The 17,441-nt window shown below is 66.7% G+C and overlaps 2 protein-coding genes across 3 annotated transcripts in view; one reads left to right on the top strand and one right to left on the bottom strand.

Moving 5' to 3' along the window:
• The window catches only part of RPL38 (ribosomal protein L38), a 153,808-nt gene that overhangs the window by 37,101 nt on the left and 99,266 nt on the right, over positions 1-17,441 (top strand). The window lies entirely within an intron of this gene.
• SDK2 (sidekick cell adhesion molecule 2) overlaps positions 6,130-17,441 on the bottom strand; it is a 50,195-nt gene continuing 38,883 nt past the window's right edge. For both annotated transcript variants that reach the window (XM_075770490.1, XM_075770489.1), the window contains 21 exons: positions 17,158-17,395; positions 16,964-17,079; positions 16,512-16,701; positions 16,207-16,305; positions 15,691-15,885; positions 15,391-15,592; positions 15,063-15,166; positions 14,879-14,949; positions 14,583-14,718; positions 13,839-13,895; positions 13,452-13,553; positions 13,095-13,210; positions 11,679-11,865; positions 10,963-11,100; positions 10,726-10,887; positions 10,461-10,586; positions 9,457-9,621; positions 8,981-9,121; positions 8,199-8,337; positions 7,719-7,845; positions 6,130-6,609 (listed from right to left, as the gene is read on the bottom strand). In XM_075770490.1, coding sequence (XP_075626605.1) covers positions 6,256-6,609; positions 7,719-7,845; positions 8,199-8,337; positions 8,981-9,121; positions 9,457-9,621; positions 10,461-10,586; positions 10,726-10,887; positions 10,963-11,100; positions 11,679-11,865; positions 13,095-13,210; positions 13,452-13,553; positions 13,839-13,895; positions 14,583-14,718; positions 14,879-14,949; positions 15,063-15,166; positions 15,391-15,592; positions 15,691-15,885; positions 16,207-16,305; positions 16,512-16,701; positions 16,964-17,079; positions 17,158-17,395 — 3,165 coding nt within the window. In that variant the 3' untranslated portion in view covers positions 6,130-6,255. The remainder of the gene's footprint in view (positions 6,610-7,718; positions 7,846-8,198; positions 8,338-8,980; positions 9,122-9,456; positions 9,622-10,460; positions 10,587-10,725; positions 10,888-10,962; positions 11,101-11,678; positions 11,866-13,094; positions 13,211-13,451; positions 13,554-13,838; positions 13,896-14,582; positions 14,719-14,878; positions 14,950-15,062; positions 15,167-15,390; positions 15,593-15,690; positions 15,886-16,206; positions 16,306-16,511; positions 16,702-16,963; positions 17,080-17,157; positions 17,396-17,441) is intronic.

Genomic DNA, 17,441 nt, shown 5'->3' with positions numbered 1-17,441 from the left:
CCCCAGGGCAGGACCACTGTCCCCGATGCACTCGTGACCATGACACCCACGAAGCTGCAGCACCCACACTCACCCTCCACCGTCCCCCCAGCTCTGCGTCCCCAGCCAGCCTGCCGCTCCATCCCCCCCGGGGGGCCGCAGGACCCCTCCAGGCCGTGGGGTGGTTGGGTGGGCCCTGGCCAGGTCACGATGGCGAGGGCACCGTGGCCACCCCGGCCCCCCGGCGCTGGCGATGTGCTGAAAGGGAGAGTGCAGGGCTGTACAGCCGCTCTCGGGGATTAAGGCGAGACCTTTGTGGGAGAAAAGGGGCGGGAGAGACGAGATTATCCGGAATCTGCCTAATGCAGCGTTTCTTGCATATTCCGGAGCGTCTGGCGCCTCTATGGAGGGAGCCGGGCTGGGGCGTGGGGGGGTGGCGAGAGGGGTCCTGCGATGGCCCGGCCGAGCGACCCTGGGGGCTCGGGTGCCGGGACATGACGCTGCGGGGGGCCCAAGATTTCTCATGTCACCGGTGCAAGGAGCTCCGTTGCCCAGGCTCGGTGGCACCAACCTGGGGGCTGCGGCGGCAGCCGGGGCTGGGCAGCGCCGGCACTTTGATGGCTCATCAGGTGCAGACACTTCCCTCTGCGGGAAGGGCAGGAGGCCGCTCGCGGCATAACCATGGAGCTGTCGCTTCTGCGGGCAGTGGGGGCGAGCGTGGCACTGCAGAGATGCTGTAGTTGGCACGGTGGAGAGGCTCCGCCGGACTCAGCACCGTGGCCAAACCACCCAGGGCACGGCCTCTGCCAGCAGCCCGGGTGTCCAGCACCACGTCGCCTCTGCCGGTGCCTGCAGTCTGCTTCCCAGGCCGTGCTGCTTCCTCAGCTCACACCGGTGCTGTTTACATAGCCGCTTTGATTGGCAAATTTTATTTTCCTTGCTTTCCATATGGGGAAACTGAGGCAGGAGGCAAAGCCCCGTGCCCACAGTTGAGCAGGGGTCTCCTGGAAGCCACCGCTGGATGCAGCGGTTGTTTGTCGGAGGGTAAGGAAGAGGAGGAGGGTTTGCCAGAGCCCCCGCCAGCAGCTCTACCCACTCGCATGGGGCCAGCGCACGGTAATCGAAGGCTGGTGCGGCACCGGCACGGCACGGCTCGCCTCACCTGACGCTGTCACGGGAGCGCAGCGCTGGCTGAGACAGTGCAGTCAGGAGGGATTAACATCAGCCGGCTGGTGGGAGCCACTGGGGAAGGCTCCCGCGGGCTGGCCTAACTCCGGCTGGGAAGAGCAGGCACCCACTCAACTTGAAAAACTGCCTGGGAGAGATGGGTGCCCTCCCGTCTCCCCCACAGCAGCTCGGGCCACGCAGAGCCCCGGGGCTGGATCCGGCCCTGGGGAGATGGAGGCGAGGTCGGGGCGCTGGGAGGCCGGGGAGCGCGGAGAGGGTGGCTGCATCGCTCCGACCCCTCCTGAACCCGTTGTTGGTTCCTTTTACTGCTTCTCAGCAGCTTTTGAAAGCGGAGAAGAAAAAAGAAAAGGATTGAAAAGCACATTGAAAAGCAGGGCAGGGAGAAGCGCCCGAGTTTCCCGGCAGCCCCGTCCCCTCCTCCTGCCGCCAGCGCCTGCCAGCTTTGTCTGCTGACGCTGCCTCGGCCGCGCAGGAGATGCTGCTGAGCGAGCTGGGTGCTTTCCCTGAGTCCCAGTGCTGCAGCAGGGTGTGGGGATCGCCATCCAGACATCCCAGGGTGCTGGGCATGGGGCATTGCCCCCCAGCCCCCCCAAATCCCTCCAGCCCCAGGGCCCAGAGCTGGATGCTGCCAGAAACCTCCCCAACAGCCACACTGACCCCCTTGCACACCAGCTTGCACCCACAGACGTAGGATTTCACCCCTTCCCCATGCTGTTCTCCCAGGCGTGAGCGGTTATCTGGCTAACCGACGCACCCCAGCAGGACCATGCCTCCCGCTTGCAGCTGGCACCTATGGGTGCACGGGTGAGCGCCAGGACAAGCTGTGCGCAGGTTGGAGCCTGCCGCGGACGGGCTTTTTGTGCAGCCGCCCGCCTTTCCCCACCCAGCACGCTCCCCTGGCCGGCAGTGCCAGGGAACAGGCTCACACGATCCGCCGCCCACCCGGGAACCCATCGCCCGGCCGCAGCGCAGACACCCTGGCTTCCCCCCCCGGGGAGCCCACCTGGAGCATGGCTGCTGCGGGGACCCACTGCAGCCTGCAGCGCCCGTGGAAACCCCTGTCCTGGCACAGCTTCGGCGCTTGGTCCCCTTCATCCGGGGCACCACGGCGTGCGCAGCGCGGCGGTGCTGAGCACCAATGCCTGCGGGACAGGGTACACAGACCTGGGTCTGTCCTCTCCGCTGCCCTCCTCTCCCTGCCATCCCGGGAGGGCTCTGCTGCTGTCCCTGCCGCCGGCAGCTCTGCCCATGCCGCGAGCTTCGCAGCCTGGCACGGCGCAGGAGGCGGCAGGGCCCGGGGCACGTGGGGCTCTGAGGATGCGCCGAGTCCCGTCTAGCCCCCGGCGTGGCAGGATGGGCTGTCCCTGTCCCCGCGGCCCAAGGCAAGGGAAAGGTGGGGATACTCGGCTCTGCCCCAGGAGCTTGAGGGGAATCGGAGGAATCTGGAGGAAAGGGAGAGCCCAGGCTGCAGGGCGGCTTATCCTCCAGTGCACACCGAGCATTTCTCTTTGCTCCGATTACTCCTTGCTTGATCTAATCTCAACCTGGAGAACAAACTGTTACTACCTGACTCCTCCAACACCGTCGTCGTCTTCGGCAAAATAAATAAAAAAAAATAAATCATGGAGTTCAGCCCAGCTTTACAGATCACAACCCCTGTTTCTGGCACACAAACGTCTCCCCACCGTGTTGGGGGCAGCAAGCAGGTACCGCTCCGGTGCCACCCCGTCTGCACAGCCAGGTCTGGGGGTGCAGTCTCTCCCCTTGCCCCCCCTTTGACTCGCCAACCCTGATAAGCGAGCGGTGCTCTGCCCTTGGGAGAACCGCAGGCCACTGCCGAGCGGGAGTTGGGCGATACGTCAAGGCTGATTCGGTCCCCGGGGACTGATTGCTGCCGACAGCTCGCCCTGCCTGTCTGCTGCACCAAGCAGCCTGGAGAGCCGGCAGCGCAGGCAGCAGCAGGGCTGGGCACAGGCAGCCCAGACCTGCCCGGAGGGGACTTTTGGAAAAAGCCGTTCGTGGCAGCAGCGTGGTGAAAGCAGAGGCAGGAGAGAGGTGGCTGTGCTTGGCAGGGAGCACGGTGCCTTCCCCCATGAGCCCAGCCGGTCTGATTGCATCTGTGCTGTGGGGAAACTGAGGCAGGACAGGTGAGGAAGAGCTCCTGCTAGTACGGCTGGCAGTCAGCCCATCTCTGCTCTGCCCACACCGGGCTTTGTGCCGTGCATGGCTCCCGGACTGTCCCAGGGAGGTTCCCTGGGTTGCAGAAGGTGAACCCGCTGCCACGGTGGGATGTGGGATCCGCCACTTCCTCAGTGCTGCATCTGTCAGCCGTGGGAAACCACGAGCAGAAAGGGCACGTCCCGGCTTTGCCACCACTGCTGCCGCAGGACCCCGGGCACTCTGGCCACAGCCGCACCGGCAGCTTCACCTCCCGGCACGGCCCCAGCTCCAAACCCGCTGTGGATGTTGCTGCACCCTCCGGCTTCTCCTCCCCGTGGCCAGGGACGAGCCGGGCCACAGTGTGCGAGTGGGGCCTGGGCTCCGCTCTGCCCCGGCTGCCGGGGCTGCGGCACGCTGCCGTGCCGGGGAGCACAGGCAGACCCCACGCAGGAGCCTCCCGGGACCCACATCCCACTGTCTGCAGAATGGGGGACGTGTCCGGGGACCGCCGCGGTGCTCGCTGGGTCGTTGCTGCTCGCAGGGTCTGGTACGTGTCCTGCGCGGGAGGGGAGCATCCCTTGCACAGGGAGCATTCCTTGCACGAGGTGTGTCCCTTGCACAGGGAGCAATCCCTTGCACGAGGACCTCACCCGTGTTGCTCGACTCCTCAGACCTGCTCTGCCCCGTGTTTCTGGCGTCTCCGTGTCCCAGCCCGGGTGGGAGGAAGGTCTCTCTTGCACAAGCCGGGACGCCTGGGGCTGGAGCCGGGCTGCAAACAAGGGGCAGGATTTGTCCAGCAAAACGCAGCCCCCTCCCTCTGCCGCCGTGCCAATGTCTCCACCTGAGTGGGGCGTTGGGGCTCCCCTCACTGCCCAGGAAGGGGATGAGCACCCCTGGGTGCCATGCTCCCCTCGGCACCAGCTCCCAAGTAGGTCAGATGAGTCACCTGCCAGAAATGCCCTTTGCTCCCCGCCAGCTCCGGGGCCGTGGCGACGCGCCGAGGTGGGGACGGTGCTTCTGCCGGCGGCCGCGGCTCGGCAGTGGTGCCACCGCAGCATCCCCCGTTTCTGCCCAGCCCAGGGGATGGGCAAAGGGGGGCTGCGGCACTGGGTCACGCACCCCCAGCTTGAACCAGTCCCCAAATGCAGCACCTGCAAAACGCTCCCTCTGGCAGCCCCAGACCCCTGCCCACACCAGGGTGAGGGTCCGGGCATGTGCCTGCAAGGGGCTCCGAGCCCCTGCCCCGCCGGCAGCGGGGTCCTGCGGCAAAGGGCTGCGCAGACCCCACAGCCCCTGGTCCTGGCAGCCCCCAGCAAGGGAACAGCCCCCGGCCAAGGAAGCGGGCGCTGGTGCGTGGCTGGCGCTGTCGGCAGGCTGAGCCTTCCCCAGCCCTCGGCTCCAAACTCACGCTGTTTGCTGCGGGAGGGCTGACGGGCGATGAAACCTGAGCGCGTCACCCGGATTTTCTTGCCAGGCCTGAAGGGCAGAGCAAGCAGCGAGGGTGGCTGCAAACTACCCCGGGAGAAATCCCCGGTGCCGGTGGTGCCAAAAGCCCCCGGTGCAGCGGGGTCGCCTCCCTCCTCCCCCACCCCACCTCCAGGTCCCCTTTCCCTCCAACCGCAGACCCCACCGCTCCGGGATGGAAAGACGCAGGGGTACGGCCATCAGGGTTCCCCACGCTGTTCTGGGCCCTATCCTGGCACCGCAGCCTCCGGCACCCTCTGCCCAGCTCCTTCCCCGGTGCTATAGGGCCAACACAAGCCCAGCCAGGACAGCGGGACAGACGGACGCATCCCGTCAGCCCCTTCGCCGCCGCAGCAGGGTGACAGAGAGGTGAGAGGGGCTGATCCTCAGGCTGTTTATTGGCATCTCCCTTGGCTGAGCCCGGGTGCCACGGCCCCGCCGGGCTGGTGCCTGGCTCACCGGTAGGCACTGCGGAGGTTTTTGCTATGCAGAGACCACCAAAACGGCCACGGCCCCACAACCCCCCTGGGGCACCACCCCCCCTCCCGCGCCCCTCATGCTCCCAAACCTCTGCACAAAACCCCATTTTAAAAAAAAACAAACCAAACCAACCCCCAACCCACCGGGAACGCAGAGGGGTGGCTATGGTTGCCACGTCGCCCCATCTGAGCCCTTGCCAGAGCCCCTGCGCAGTCCCGGGGTGCAAAATCAGGGGGAACATCATCAGCACCACTTGCACCCCAGCAGGGCTCTCCTGGTGTTTAAGTCCTGGGTTCTCCTGGGGGGAGGAATTAATTGCCCCTGGGTTCCTGGCACAGCGGCTGGCCCTCTCTCCCAAGGGCTGGGGGGGGTGTCCAGGTTTGGGGTTTCACGTCCAGAGGGTTAAATCAGCAGAGTCCCTCTTCCCCCGCAGTCAGCAGTCTCTGTCACCACTTGTCCCCGTGTCCCAGGGGAGTCACAAGCAGAGGCTGGTGGAGGGACCGGCGTTTGGCACAGCGAGAGTCCCTGCACCCAGCCCAGCAGCACCCATGGGACCCCGGTGAGGCCGGCAGCAGCCCGGGGGCAGCTGTGGCAGGGGCCAAGGGCGAAGGCCGGTGCAATCCTGCCGGCACTCCGAGCCCTCCTGCCCCACCTCGGCCGAGGAGTCCATAATGCAGAAAGCTTTGGCCAAAGACAGGAGCTGGGTTTTGCTCCCCAGCCCCAGGGAACACGCTCGGGGTTCTGCTCCGGTGCTGCCGAGAAAGCGAAACACCCACCGCGGCACCGAGCCTGGGGCTGCTGCCCCCCATGGCACTGCTGCCATGCCCAGGGCTCCGTGACCCTTCGGCCTCTCCGCGTCCTCCTCCTCTTCTCTCCCTCGCCACTTTTTTCGTTCTTCTTAATTTCTTGGGGCTTTTCTTTTTTTTCTTTTTTTTTTTTTTAATATTTTTTTTTCTCCTGTTTGTTTTTGCTTCTGTTTAAATATCAAACGAAAGAAGAAAATCCAGCGATGGGAGCTCTGGAGCCAGGGGCCAGACTGCTGGGCGGGCGGTAGAGGGTACCGGGCTGGCTGGGGGGGTTGCCGGGGGTCTGGGGGGTGGGAGTCCTGCTGGCTTTGGGGCGGAAGAGGCTGCCCTGCTGCGTGGAGGTGCTGTTGGAGAGGGGCGCGTGGTCGGGCTCCCCCGAGTCGCTCTCGGTGTAGCTGTACGCCTGCGCCCGCGAGATGCCCTTCTGCTGCCGCCGCCATGAGTTGTAGTAGGTAGGGTCGCTGATGTAGTGGTTGACGAAGGAGTGGGCTTTTTGGTGCCCGGGGTCCACCTCGTACTCGCTGTCGCTACCCTAAAGAACAGGATTGGGGGGGTGAGCGTGGGGTGGGGGGCATCACCCCCCCAGGCCCCCAAACTAGGGTGAACTTTCCCAGTGCTCTGTTGGGGATGCTGGCGCCATCCCAAAAGACTTCAGGGGCTGGGACGGCTGCAACGCCGCTGGGGTGTTTCTGCCTCTTGCTAAAGCAAAGTAAAACCTCACACAAAAGGGCTGCAGGGTCCTGGGGCCCTTTGGGGGGGTGTCCCTGAGGCAGCGATGCCCCCGGGCTGGTGGGGAGAGTGTTTTTGGGAGGCGGGTGCTGGCGGCCCTGCCTCCCCGCTGGCGGTAATTGGATTCAGCTTCCCCTGGCCCTGCACAAAGGGCCCATTGAGGGCGGTGGGGAAGCTGCTCCGCGCCCGCGCCAGCTCCCGCCGCTCTTCACAGCTCCTCAAAAGCCACTCGAGCCCCGCTCAGGCAAGAGGGAGCAGCGATGGCATCCGCCATGCGAAGGCAAAAGAAACAGCCGGTGCAGGCAGCGACGGGGGGGGGGGGGTGTCACCCCCCGGGGCCGGTCCCTCTCCTGCTCGGGGACGGCCATGGGGACCCCCGGGACCTTCCCCTTGGCTTCAGCCTCATCTTTTCAGATGCCGCCCAGCATCCGTCCCAGGGACGATGCTCCCGCGGCCTCCCCCGAGGCTGCCTGCCCGGGGAGCTGCCCACGGCCGCGCTCCTGCCCGGCCACAACTGCCCGTTTCTCCGGGATGAGACAAAGGTGCCATTTTGCGGGGTTGGCAGAGCCGTGGCCGTTGCCACCAGCGACCGGGCAGCGGGACAGTCCCCAACGCCGCTGCCCTCCCGTCCCCTGTCCCCCGCGGCGCCACATCCCCAGCACACGGGCCAGGGGCTGTGCCAGCTTCGTGCTGGATCTGTGCCGCAAAGCCACGGGGGATGCCACTGCCCAAAAGCGGGATGGGGCAGGGAAGCAGGACCGGCACTGCTATTCCCAAAGACGCACCAGGACCTGCATCGTAGTGGGCGGAGAGCGGGGCTGATGCCCAGGGATGGCCCCCAGCACCGTCCATCCTGCCCCTGCATCCCCCTGCCCCAGGTCCCCGTCCCCGTGTGCAGCCGCAGGTGGTCACCTGAGAGTCGGAGATCTCGGAGGGCTTCTCCGTCAGGCTGCTGCTCTCGGCGGGGATCAGGTCGTTGTACTTGGTCACATCCTCATCCGAGTAGTGGAGGCTGCCAGGGCTGGGCCGCGGTGGGGACCTCGGGGAGAGGCGGGTGCTCAGTGTGAGTCTCCCCTCGGGGATGAGACCAGCCGACCCCCGGGGTGGGCTCGGGGACCACCCCTAAGCGGTGCCAATTCCCCCCAAGGACCCTGCCCATGGTCCGAGGGCTCTCAGGGATTCCCAGTGTCTCAGGCTGTTCAGCATCCTGGCACGGCAGGAGCCGCAGCTCATGGCAGGAGGGACACCGGGCAGAACAGGGTCACCCCCCTGGGTGCCAGCCCTCCCCAGCCCCATGCCCACCCCACAGCAAGTGCACGATGGAGGGATGGGTACGACAAGTGAAAAAACCTCCCCCTGCCTGGGGAGCGGGCTGCGGTGAGGGGTCCCTACCGGGTGTAGATGCCGTTCTTACGGCAGAAGGAGTTCTTGACAGAGAGACGCCGGTTGTTGAGCTCCAGGGCGGGGAAGCTGCCTTCGTCCAGGCTCACCATCTCGCCGTGGCTCAGGGCAGTCGCCTTGGAGCCGTTCCCTGCGGGACGGGATGCTCAGCCTCCCCCAGGCACCACAGCGCGGGGGGGCTGGACCCTGCCCAGGGGGTTGGGGAATGGCCCAGGGAGGGTTGTGCCAGCTCCGGCGTTGGGGAGACCAAAGTCTGGGGACGCCCACGACGTGCCGGTCCCAGGGCAGCGGCCGTGCATCAGCCCCGTGCCCAGAGCCGCCGGCCGTGCCGAGCCTGCCCGCCTTGGCTCGCACCCTGACCTGCCCCATCGCCTCTGGCTCCCGGCTCAGCAGCTCTGTTTGCTTAACGAGGAGGTCTGGATTTTCCCCACAATTTGAGCCCTTGACACAGCTAAGAAAACAGAGCCGTGTTTGACTAATCCCGGTGACCTCTGCCGAGCCCCCGGGCTGCCCTGCCTCCGCAGCTGACAGCGAGACAAGTCGCTTATTTAATCTTTAGCTCCCAGCACTCTCCAGGAAGCCCACAGCATCTTTATCGGATGTTCACCAGGGCTTTGGAGGAGCTGGGCCCCAAGACAGATGGGGAGGCAGGCTCCCACCCCCCCGCAGGCAGGGATGCCCCAGAGAAGCTCCTACGGGGTCAGGGCTCTGCCCCCCCTGCAGCTGGCACCCTGGAGGGTCCCGTCACCACCCACCAGATCCTCGGCACTCACCTGAGTCCGACTTCTTGGCGTACTTCTTGCTCTGCCCGCGGATGATGAGCACGAAGACGAGCAGGAGGATGAAGATGAGCCCCACCAGGGCGATGACCACCAGGAACCACCACTCCTCATAGAAGGGGTTGGCTTTCTGGGCTGGGGCACAGCAGGGAGGATCAGAGGGGGACAGGCATGGGGGGCAAACCAGTATGCATGGGGAGAGCCCACTGCAGGGCACAGGATCACCTTGGGGAACTTTGCGAGACACGGATCCACGTGAGGGGTTAGAGGGGGATAGCAGGAGGCTTTGCAAGGGGAGTGCTAGCAGATGCTGCTGGCAGTGGGATTTGGGGCTCTGCAGGAGCCAGGCAGAGTCAGGGAGATGGGTTTCAGTGATGGCCATGAGAACAGAGCAACGTTAGGACTCTCCCTCCAGCACAGGGGTGACAGCATCCCCCCAGGGACACCCACACGCTCCCCCCGACGGCTACCTGACACGGAGGGGGAAGGCGTGCTGGGGGTCCCATAGCCATAGTCGTTCACGGCAATGACGCGGAAGTCGTAGCTGACCCCCTGCTTGAGGATGTCCATGCTGAAGGTGTAGGAGGTCACCTCCTTGGGGATGTCTTTGATGAGGATGTCCCAGAGCCCCTCATCTGGAAGAGTGAAGGGGCCTGAGAGGGAGGGACCGGCTCTGCAGGACTCCCCAGGGCAAGAGGCTCATCTCCCTCTCTCTGGGAGGGTGTGCCCTCCGCCATCTGCCCAATCTTCCCGGCCCCATCAGGCACAGAGCTCACTCGCTGCAGCATCATTAAAAAGCTGTAGAGATGCACAGGGCTGATCCATCGGCTGCTCCCCAGCCAAAGGCAGGACAGGTCCCTGGGGACCGGCTGCCACCGCAGCCCCAGAGCACCCCCAGCAACCCCAGGGGCTCACGGGAGCGAGGGCTTTCCCTCCCGAGCGCTGCCCCACCGCGTGGGGAGCGGTACCGACCCCCGTTAGCGATCGATTGGGTCCTCTGAGCTGCGGTCTCTGCGGCAGGGAGAAATCATTAACCTGGCACTGCAGGAGAGAGCGTGGCCGTGCCTGCTGGCTCCCTGCCGTGGGGATGGGGAGTCCCGGCTGCCAGCCCTGCCTGCCCCTGCCTGCACGGGAGCAGGGCTCTCCCATTTGGGGATAGCCTTAGTACACCTCGAACCCCCTTGCCTGGCTGGGGGAGTGTCAGGACCTCCATGCCCACGAAAGCAGCAGCATGGGGTGCTGCTCCATGGTTCGCCAGCCCCCTTCCATCAGCCCCAGTCAGCACCCACTTGGCAGCATGGTCCCTGTGGACCGGCACGTGGCTGACACCCCAGACACCCAGGTCCTAATCCCCAACCCAGCCTGTTGGGTGGCCTGGGGAGGTCAGCATTCCCTGCCTCAGTTTCCCTTTCTCCTGAACCCAAGGCTCTGCTGGTATCGAGGTGCCATAGAAAGCAGAGAGGAGCTGCAGTACCTGAAGGACGGGCTTCAATAACATATCTGGTGATGGGCCCTTGGCCGGGGTCCCCACTTGACCAGTGGATGGTGATAGCCGAGCCGTAGCGGGAGATGAAGGGCTCGCCGGGTGGACCGGGGGCACCTGGGGACCCAGAGCAGAGCTGGAGGTACGAGGGTACAAACTGGCACACGGCCACGCCAGCCCCGGTGGCACTGGGGGAACCGTCCCCACCACATCTCCTCCCTCACCCTGGCACGGCATCCCACATGCCCCCCCGTACCTTCCCCAGGCCCCGTGGTGATGTTCGCCTCAACGTCCGGCCCATAGGCGAAGGTTTTGGCCCGAATTCGGAACCGGTAAGTCACGCCCTCGGCCAGGTCCTTCACCTTCATCCACAGCGGGCTGTTCCCCTTCACGTCCACCGTCACGATCTTACTGACGCCTGTGGGGACAGAGGCTGAGCCGGGTCCCCCCCCGAGCCCTCCCAGCTCCCCCAGTGCCCCAGCCATGCCCTCACCGTCCACGGGCATGCAGGGCTCGTAGACCAGCCTGTAGCCCTCGAGAATGCCGTTGGGCAGTGGTGGCGGCTCCCAGGACACGTTCACTGACGTGGTGGTCAGCTCGCTGAACCGGATGGAGCCAGGGGCGCTGGGGGCTGCAAGGGAGCAGGGTGGCTGGGGCTGGCTCAGTGCTCCCAGGGGACACCCCCGGCACTGAGCTGGCCCCTCTCCCTGCCTCCACCCTCATGGTGCTGGGGCACTTGGCATCACCATCTCACATCACCCTGGTGCCACCCCCCTGTGCCCCCATCCCCACTGCAGCAAACAAACACCCTGCCAGGGCACCGCGCACGGCTGGGGGAGTGAGAATCATAGAATCGTAGAATCATTTAGGTTGGAAAAGACCTTTAAGATCATCAAGCCCAACCGTAAACCTAACACCGCGAAGTCCACCACATAGAACATAGCGTCTCCTCCTCATCTCTCTTCTCCCAAGACCTTTATCCTTCTCAAGTCTCAGCCAAGACCTTCACCTCCGTGTCCCCCAACCCACAAACTCTCTGGGGTGACCCCAGTCTCTGCTGGGGACTGCATCAGATGCATCAGGAGCATCAGATGGACTTCACTGGAGCTGGACCCACGGAGACACCTCCCCACAGAGCCCAGGGGCAGGAGGGTCCGGATGTGACCGTGCTGAACGAAGGGCTGGGGGCAGCCATGCCACAGGCCCCACCTGCCTGCTGCGTCCGCCCCTTGACGGGGGGGCTGCGGGGTCCATCTCCTGCGGCGTTGAAGGCAGCGACGCTGACCCAGTATGAGGTGTACCCCGTCAGGTTCTTCAACTTCACCCCATTCTCGGGCAGGAAAAGCGTCTTCACCCGTGCGCTCTCGTTCTGGCGCTGGGCCTCCCAGAAGTGGATCTGCAGGAGGAGGAGGGGGCATGGAGATCTGGGTGATGCATGGATCCGGCCCATCTCACCCCTCCCAACCCTTCGCTGTGCCCAAACACCCCGCACAGCCCTGCCTGGGCTCCTAAGCCCCTGTCCCAGAGCGGGGCAGGAGGGAAAGGAACAGCCTCTCCTCCAGGATGGCTCCAGGCTGCGCTGCGCATCAGCCATGTCCCCGCTCGCTCGCGGATGGCCCAGGGCGCAGCATCACCGCGCTGCGATCACCTTTGAGCTGGGTCTAAGTCTCAAAGGACGGGGCCGAGCAGGAGGAACCGCAGTGGATGTGGCCAAGGAGGTGCCTAGAGCACGGGGCTGGGCACCCTGCGGCACCGGGCGGCACCCCACAGCACTGGTCAGCACCCCACGGCACCCCGCAGCACCCCGCAGCACTGGTCAGCATCCCGCAGCACCCTGTGGCACCGGTCAGCACCCCGCAGCACCCTGCTCACCCCGCGGCACCCCACGGCACCCCGCAGCACCCCGCGGCACCGGTCAGCACCCCGCTCACCCCGCAGCACCCCGCAGCACCGGTCAGCACCCCGCTCACCCCGCGGCACCCCACGGCACCCCGCTCACCCCATGGCACCGGGCAGCACCCCGCAGCACCCCACGGCACCCCGCTCACCCCGTGGCACCCCGCAGCACCCCGCAGCACCCCACGGCACCCCGCTCACCCCGTGGCACCCCGCGGCACCCCGGTCACCCCGCTCACCCCACAGCACCCCGCGGCACCGGTCAGCACCCCGCTCACCCCGCAGCACCCCGCAGCACCCTGTGGCACCGGTCAGCACCCCGCTCACCCTGCAGCACCCCGCAGTACCCTGTGGCACCGGTCAGCACCCCGCTCACCCCGCAGCACCCCGCAGTACCCTGTGGCACCGGTCAGCACCCCGCAGCACCCCGCTCACCCCGCAGCACCCCGCAGCACCCCAGGGCCGGCAGCGCCACCTGCCGCCCAGCGAGCGCTCGGCACCGGGATGGGACCACCGGCACCTCCCCAAGGGGACCGCAGAGCATCCCCCAGCGCAGGCGGCACCTCCCGAGCCCCCCCAGATCCAACACAGACACACGGCGGCTCCCCGGGGTGCTCAGCGCAGCCCGATGGCACCCGGCACCCCAGGGCTCCCACCAGCCTCTCCCCACAGCCTCCCCAGGCCACGCTCCCCGGCTGGTGCCAGCTCCCAGGGGACGGCGTGCGGTACCTTGTAGCCCTGGATGTCCCCGTTCTGGCTCTCAGCGGGTGGCGGTTCCCAGGTGACATCCAGCTGGGTGGCCGTGGCTGCCTGCACCGCCACGTTCTGCGGCGCGCCGGTGGGCACTGCGCCGAAGGAGGGGACGGTGTCACGGAGCAGCCAGGACCCGGGAGGGAAAAAGCCCCGCGATGCGGGGGGACGCGGCGCCTCGTCGCAGCACATCAGGGGCGTGCCGAGGGGATGGGGGCCGTGGGGCTGCTGCAGAGCGGCGTGTAGGAGCAGAGGGTACCGGGGCAGCTGATCCCCCTCCCCGCAGCTCCCAGCCGTGGCAGCCCCTCGCAGGACAGGGCAGTGTCGCAGACTCACCCGCTTCACCCACGAAGACCTCCTGGGGGGGGCTGGGGGGGCCCTCGCCCACGGCGTTGTACACGCTCATGCGGATCTCGTAGCGCCGATGCTTGCTCAGGTCTGCGGGGGAAAGGGGAGAAGGGGTGAGCAGGGCCCTCCCTGCGGCTGGTGGTGTGGGGGTCCCGCTACCCCTGGGGGACCCGACAGAGCCCCCTCGCTGGGGAAGGGGGTGTCCCCAAGGAGCAACGGGAACGGACAGGCAGAGGTGTCCCCGGGCACAGGGCATTCGGCTCACCCCGCTTCACCCCGCAGCACAGGCAGGCGGAGGGGAGGGACGCACAGGGGGTGGCAGCGGGGAGCACACCCATGGGGAGGTAGGGACGGGCAGGAGGAGCGGTGACTTACTGTCCAGCTCGTACTGGGTGAGGGAGACCTCGCTGAGGTTGTGCACGGCGTAGACGGCTAGGTGGCACGGGGCAGGGAGAGCAGGCAGCTGGTTAGTGCCACACGCGGCACGGGTGGGCTCCCGCCTCTGAGCGCCCACCCCAGCATGGCTGCCCACCCCAGGGTGGGCCGGGGTCCCCTGCAAGGGGGCCCTGTCACCCCCAGATGCCAACGGGGCTGTCACAGCACCAAGGAACCTTTCCATCCTCCAGCCCCATCCTGAGTGGCACAAGCCAGGTCTGGGCATCGGGGTCTCCACAGGGGTCCGACCACGGCCGAGAGCGGTGGACGGGGCAAGGTCTGGCCTTGGGCTCTGCCCTTGTCCCTGCTGCCCCCAGAGTGGATGTCACCCCGTTCCCTTTGGGGTGTGAGGACAGCAGCACACCCGGACACACACAGCGGGATGTCACGCAGACACCCACCCACGTGAGCTGCAGACATGTGGACACGGGGGACACAGGGACACGGGGGCCGAGCACAGCAGGACTGAGCCAGCGACATGGCAGACAAGTGTGTTAGCGACCACAGACCTGGTGGTGTGGGGGGGCACCGGTGCCAGCTCCATCGGGCACAGCCTGACCCTGACAGCTCCTGGCTGGTACCCGGGAGAGGCCGTGGAGCTCGGGATGCTGCCCTGCGCCATCCTCCACCCGCCACCGCCGGGTCACCCCCTGCCCACGTTGTCGGGGGGCCGCGAGCACTCACGGGTGAGCTCAGCCCACGTGGCGCCGGGGTTGCCGATGCCGCGCAGGGTGAAGCCGCGCAGGCTGTCGTACACCAGCTCGCGGTAGCGGAGGCGGAAACCCAGCAGGATCCCGTTGATCTTGTCCTCGGCCGGAGGCTGCGCGGGGAGGACAGGGAGGGAGGGAGGGAGGACAGGGAGGGGCTGTTCTGACCCAGGGCTCCCTGGCACCCCGATATGGTTGTCCCCAGTATGCCTCGGTGCCACCTCCCAAGGGTGGCCGGTGCCACAACACCCCACAAGGCGCAGGGGACAGTACCTGCCAGCGGATGAGCACCGACGTGGTGGTGTGCGGGGTGACAGAGAGGATGGTGGGGGCTTCCTCGGGGGCTGCGGGGGAGAAGTGGGCCGTGAGGCTCTGGAGATGCCCTGGGCACAGGGGGCTGCCCTGGGCACGGGGGGCACCCCCTCTCCCTGCCCCAGGAGCCGCAGCCTGCGCTGACCCGCCTGCAGGGTGGTGAGTGACTCCGACTCCTCGCTGTACTCGCTGTCCCCGATGTCATTCGTCGCCTTCACGCGGAACTTGTAGGAGGTGAAGGGCTTCAACCTGCATGGGAGCAGAGTGGGATGGGGATGGCGAGACCAGCAGGTGACCCTGTGAGCCACCATCCCTCCCGCAGGGCACATCAGCTGGTGCTTGCCAACCTTGGGGCGAGCACTTCTCATCAGATGGGGAAACTGAGGCACAGGCCAACTGCCCAAAGCAGAGCCCATCACCTCCCCAGCTCCCCGTCACCCCACAGCACCGCTTAGGGCTGACCCATGCCTCACCTGTCCACGACGAAGGCGGTGGCATTGCGGCTGACGGAGGCAGAATGCAGCGCCCACTCGCCATCGGGCAGCTCACGGGTCTGCACAGTGTAGTAGCGGACAGGGGAGAGCCCGTCGCTGCCCGGCTCCCAGGAGAGCAGCACGCTGCGGGCTCGCACCTCCTCTTGCTGTGCCAGCGGCTTCCCAGGGGGCTGCGGGCGGTCTGGGAGAGGCGAGGGGCTGGGAGCACCATGGGCATGCCGCGGGCACGCACAGCCCCCCGCCACGGGCTGGACCAGCCACCCCCCCCCACCCCGTTACCTCTCTTCTCCGTGGTCACCACAAGGGCTTCGGCCGCCTCGCCCCAGCCCTTGCGGGTCTGCGCCGCGATGCGGAAGAGGTAGGTGGCCTCGGGCTGGAGGCCAGTGGCCGTGTACTGCCGGGCGCTGGGCTCCAGCACCTCCACGGCAGCCGCGTTGACCATGGTGGTGTTGAGGCGGTGGGTGACCTGGTACGCTGCAGGGAAGGGAGCGGCACGGTGGGGCTGGCGGAGGGGACGCCACCCTGGGCTCCCCCCGTGCGTGCCTCCATCCCTGCCCACGCACGGGGCCAGCGATGAGGGGCTCTTGGCTCTTTGCACGGGGGAGCTCACGCTCAGCCAGGGACCCAGCCCAGCCTGCCAAGTGAGGAAACCCCATCCCCGGGGGCAACAGGCTCCAAGATGCTCGGGGGATCTCAGGTCTCTGCCCCACCACGTTGATCCCTGCTCCCACAGGACCTCTGCACCCCTCTGCCGAGCATCCCAGCGTGGCGTGACCGGGTCGGCTCCCCACCTACCCAGGATGATGCCGTTGGGTGCCACGGGTGGCTGCCAGACAAGGCGCACCGAGGTCGTCCTCACTTCAGGGAAGAGGATCCCCACGGGGGGGCCAGGCACTGGAGGGGGGAGAGATGTGGGTCACTGGTGGTGCACAAGTGCGTGCAAAGGGCCAGTTCCCGTCCCCTGGGAACGGGAGCCCTGGGTCAGGGGGGAGAGGGATCGCCCCAGGGGACAAGCATGGGATGGGATGGGGAGGTCTTAAGCACCCAGGGGACCCCCAGCCCATTCGGGTCTCTCTGCCCATCCAGGTGCTGGTGCTCACCATCATCCAGCGTCCGCTCAAGGATGGGGGGCTGGCTGGGCACACCGTCACCGATCCTGGTGAAGGCCAGCACGCGGATCTCGTACAGCGTGTACTTGCCCAGCCCAGTCAGCTGGGCGCTGTGGGAGGCATTGCCCTCCGCCAGCCAGAACTGGGCATACGCATCCGAATCCTTCTCCTTGTACATCACCTGCAAATGACACAGCGTGACCCAGCCAGGCAGGGTCACAGCCCCTGGGACCCCCCCCGGGGATGGAGCAGCATGGCAGAGGCTGGCACAGATGGGCACCGGCTCTCGGAGGTGGCACAACTGGGACCTGGCAGGCTGCAGGGTGACTCCCCCCAGGGAAAGCTGTTTCCTGGGTCTGTGGGTGAGGCGGGCAGGGCTGCGGGCAGGGCTGCGGGCAGGGCTGTGGGCAGGGCTGCGGGCAGGGCTGCAGGCAGGAGCTCACCTTGTAGCCCAGGATGAGGCCATTGCAGTCCGCCTCGGGGATGTCGCTCCATCGGACCATCATGCTGCTGGAGGAGGTGGCCATCGCCGACACGTTGCTGGGGCCAGAGGAGGGCACTGGGGGGGACGAGAGCGGGGTCAGTGGCCAGATCTAGTCAGGGCAGGTGCCCAGCACCATCGGGTGGGCAGCGGTACCTGACTCCCGGGTGCGTCCCACCACCGAGTGGCTCCAGGGTCCCGCGCCGATGGCATTGAAGGCTTGGACCTGCACCCAGTACTCGGTCCACTCCTCCAGGTCCTCGATGGTGTACTCCCGCTCCACGCGGTCGTGGATGATGTGAACCACCGGCTGCCCACGCCCGTCCGAGCGTGCATACCGGATCTTGTAGCCCACCGAGTCGGGGTTCCCGTTGTACTCCTGCTCCAGGAGGGGCTGGCCCCAGCCGGCAGAGACGGGCACCGTCACTCTGAGCTCCTGC

Source organism: Balearica regulorum, chromosome 18, assembly GCF_011004875.1.
Source record: "Balearica regulorum gibbericeps isolate bBalReg1 chromosome 18, bBalReg1.pri, whole genome shotgun sequence".
Classification (NCBI taxonomy): Eukaryota; Metazoa; Chordata; class Aves; order Gruiformes; family Gruidae; genus Balearica; species Balearica regulorum.
The sequence above is the reverse complement of the archived record's forward strand: the minus strand, read 5'-3'. Positions and strand labels throughout refer to the sequence as shown.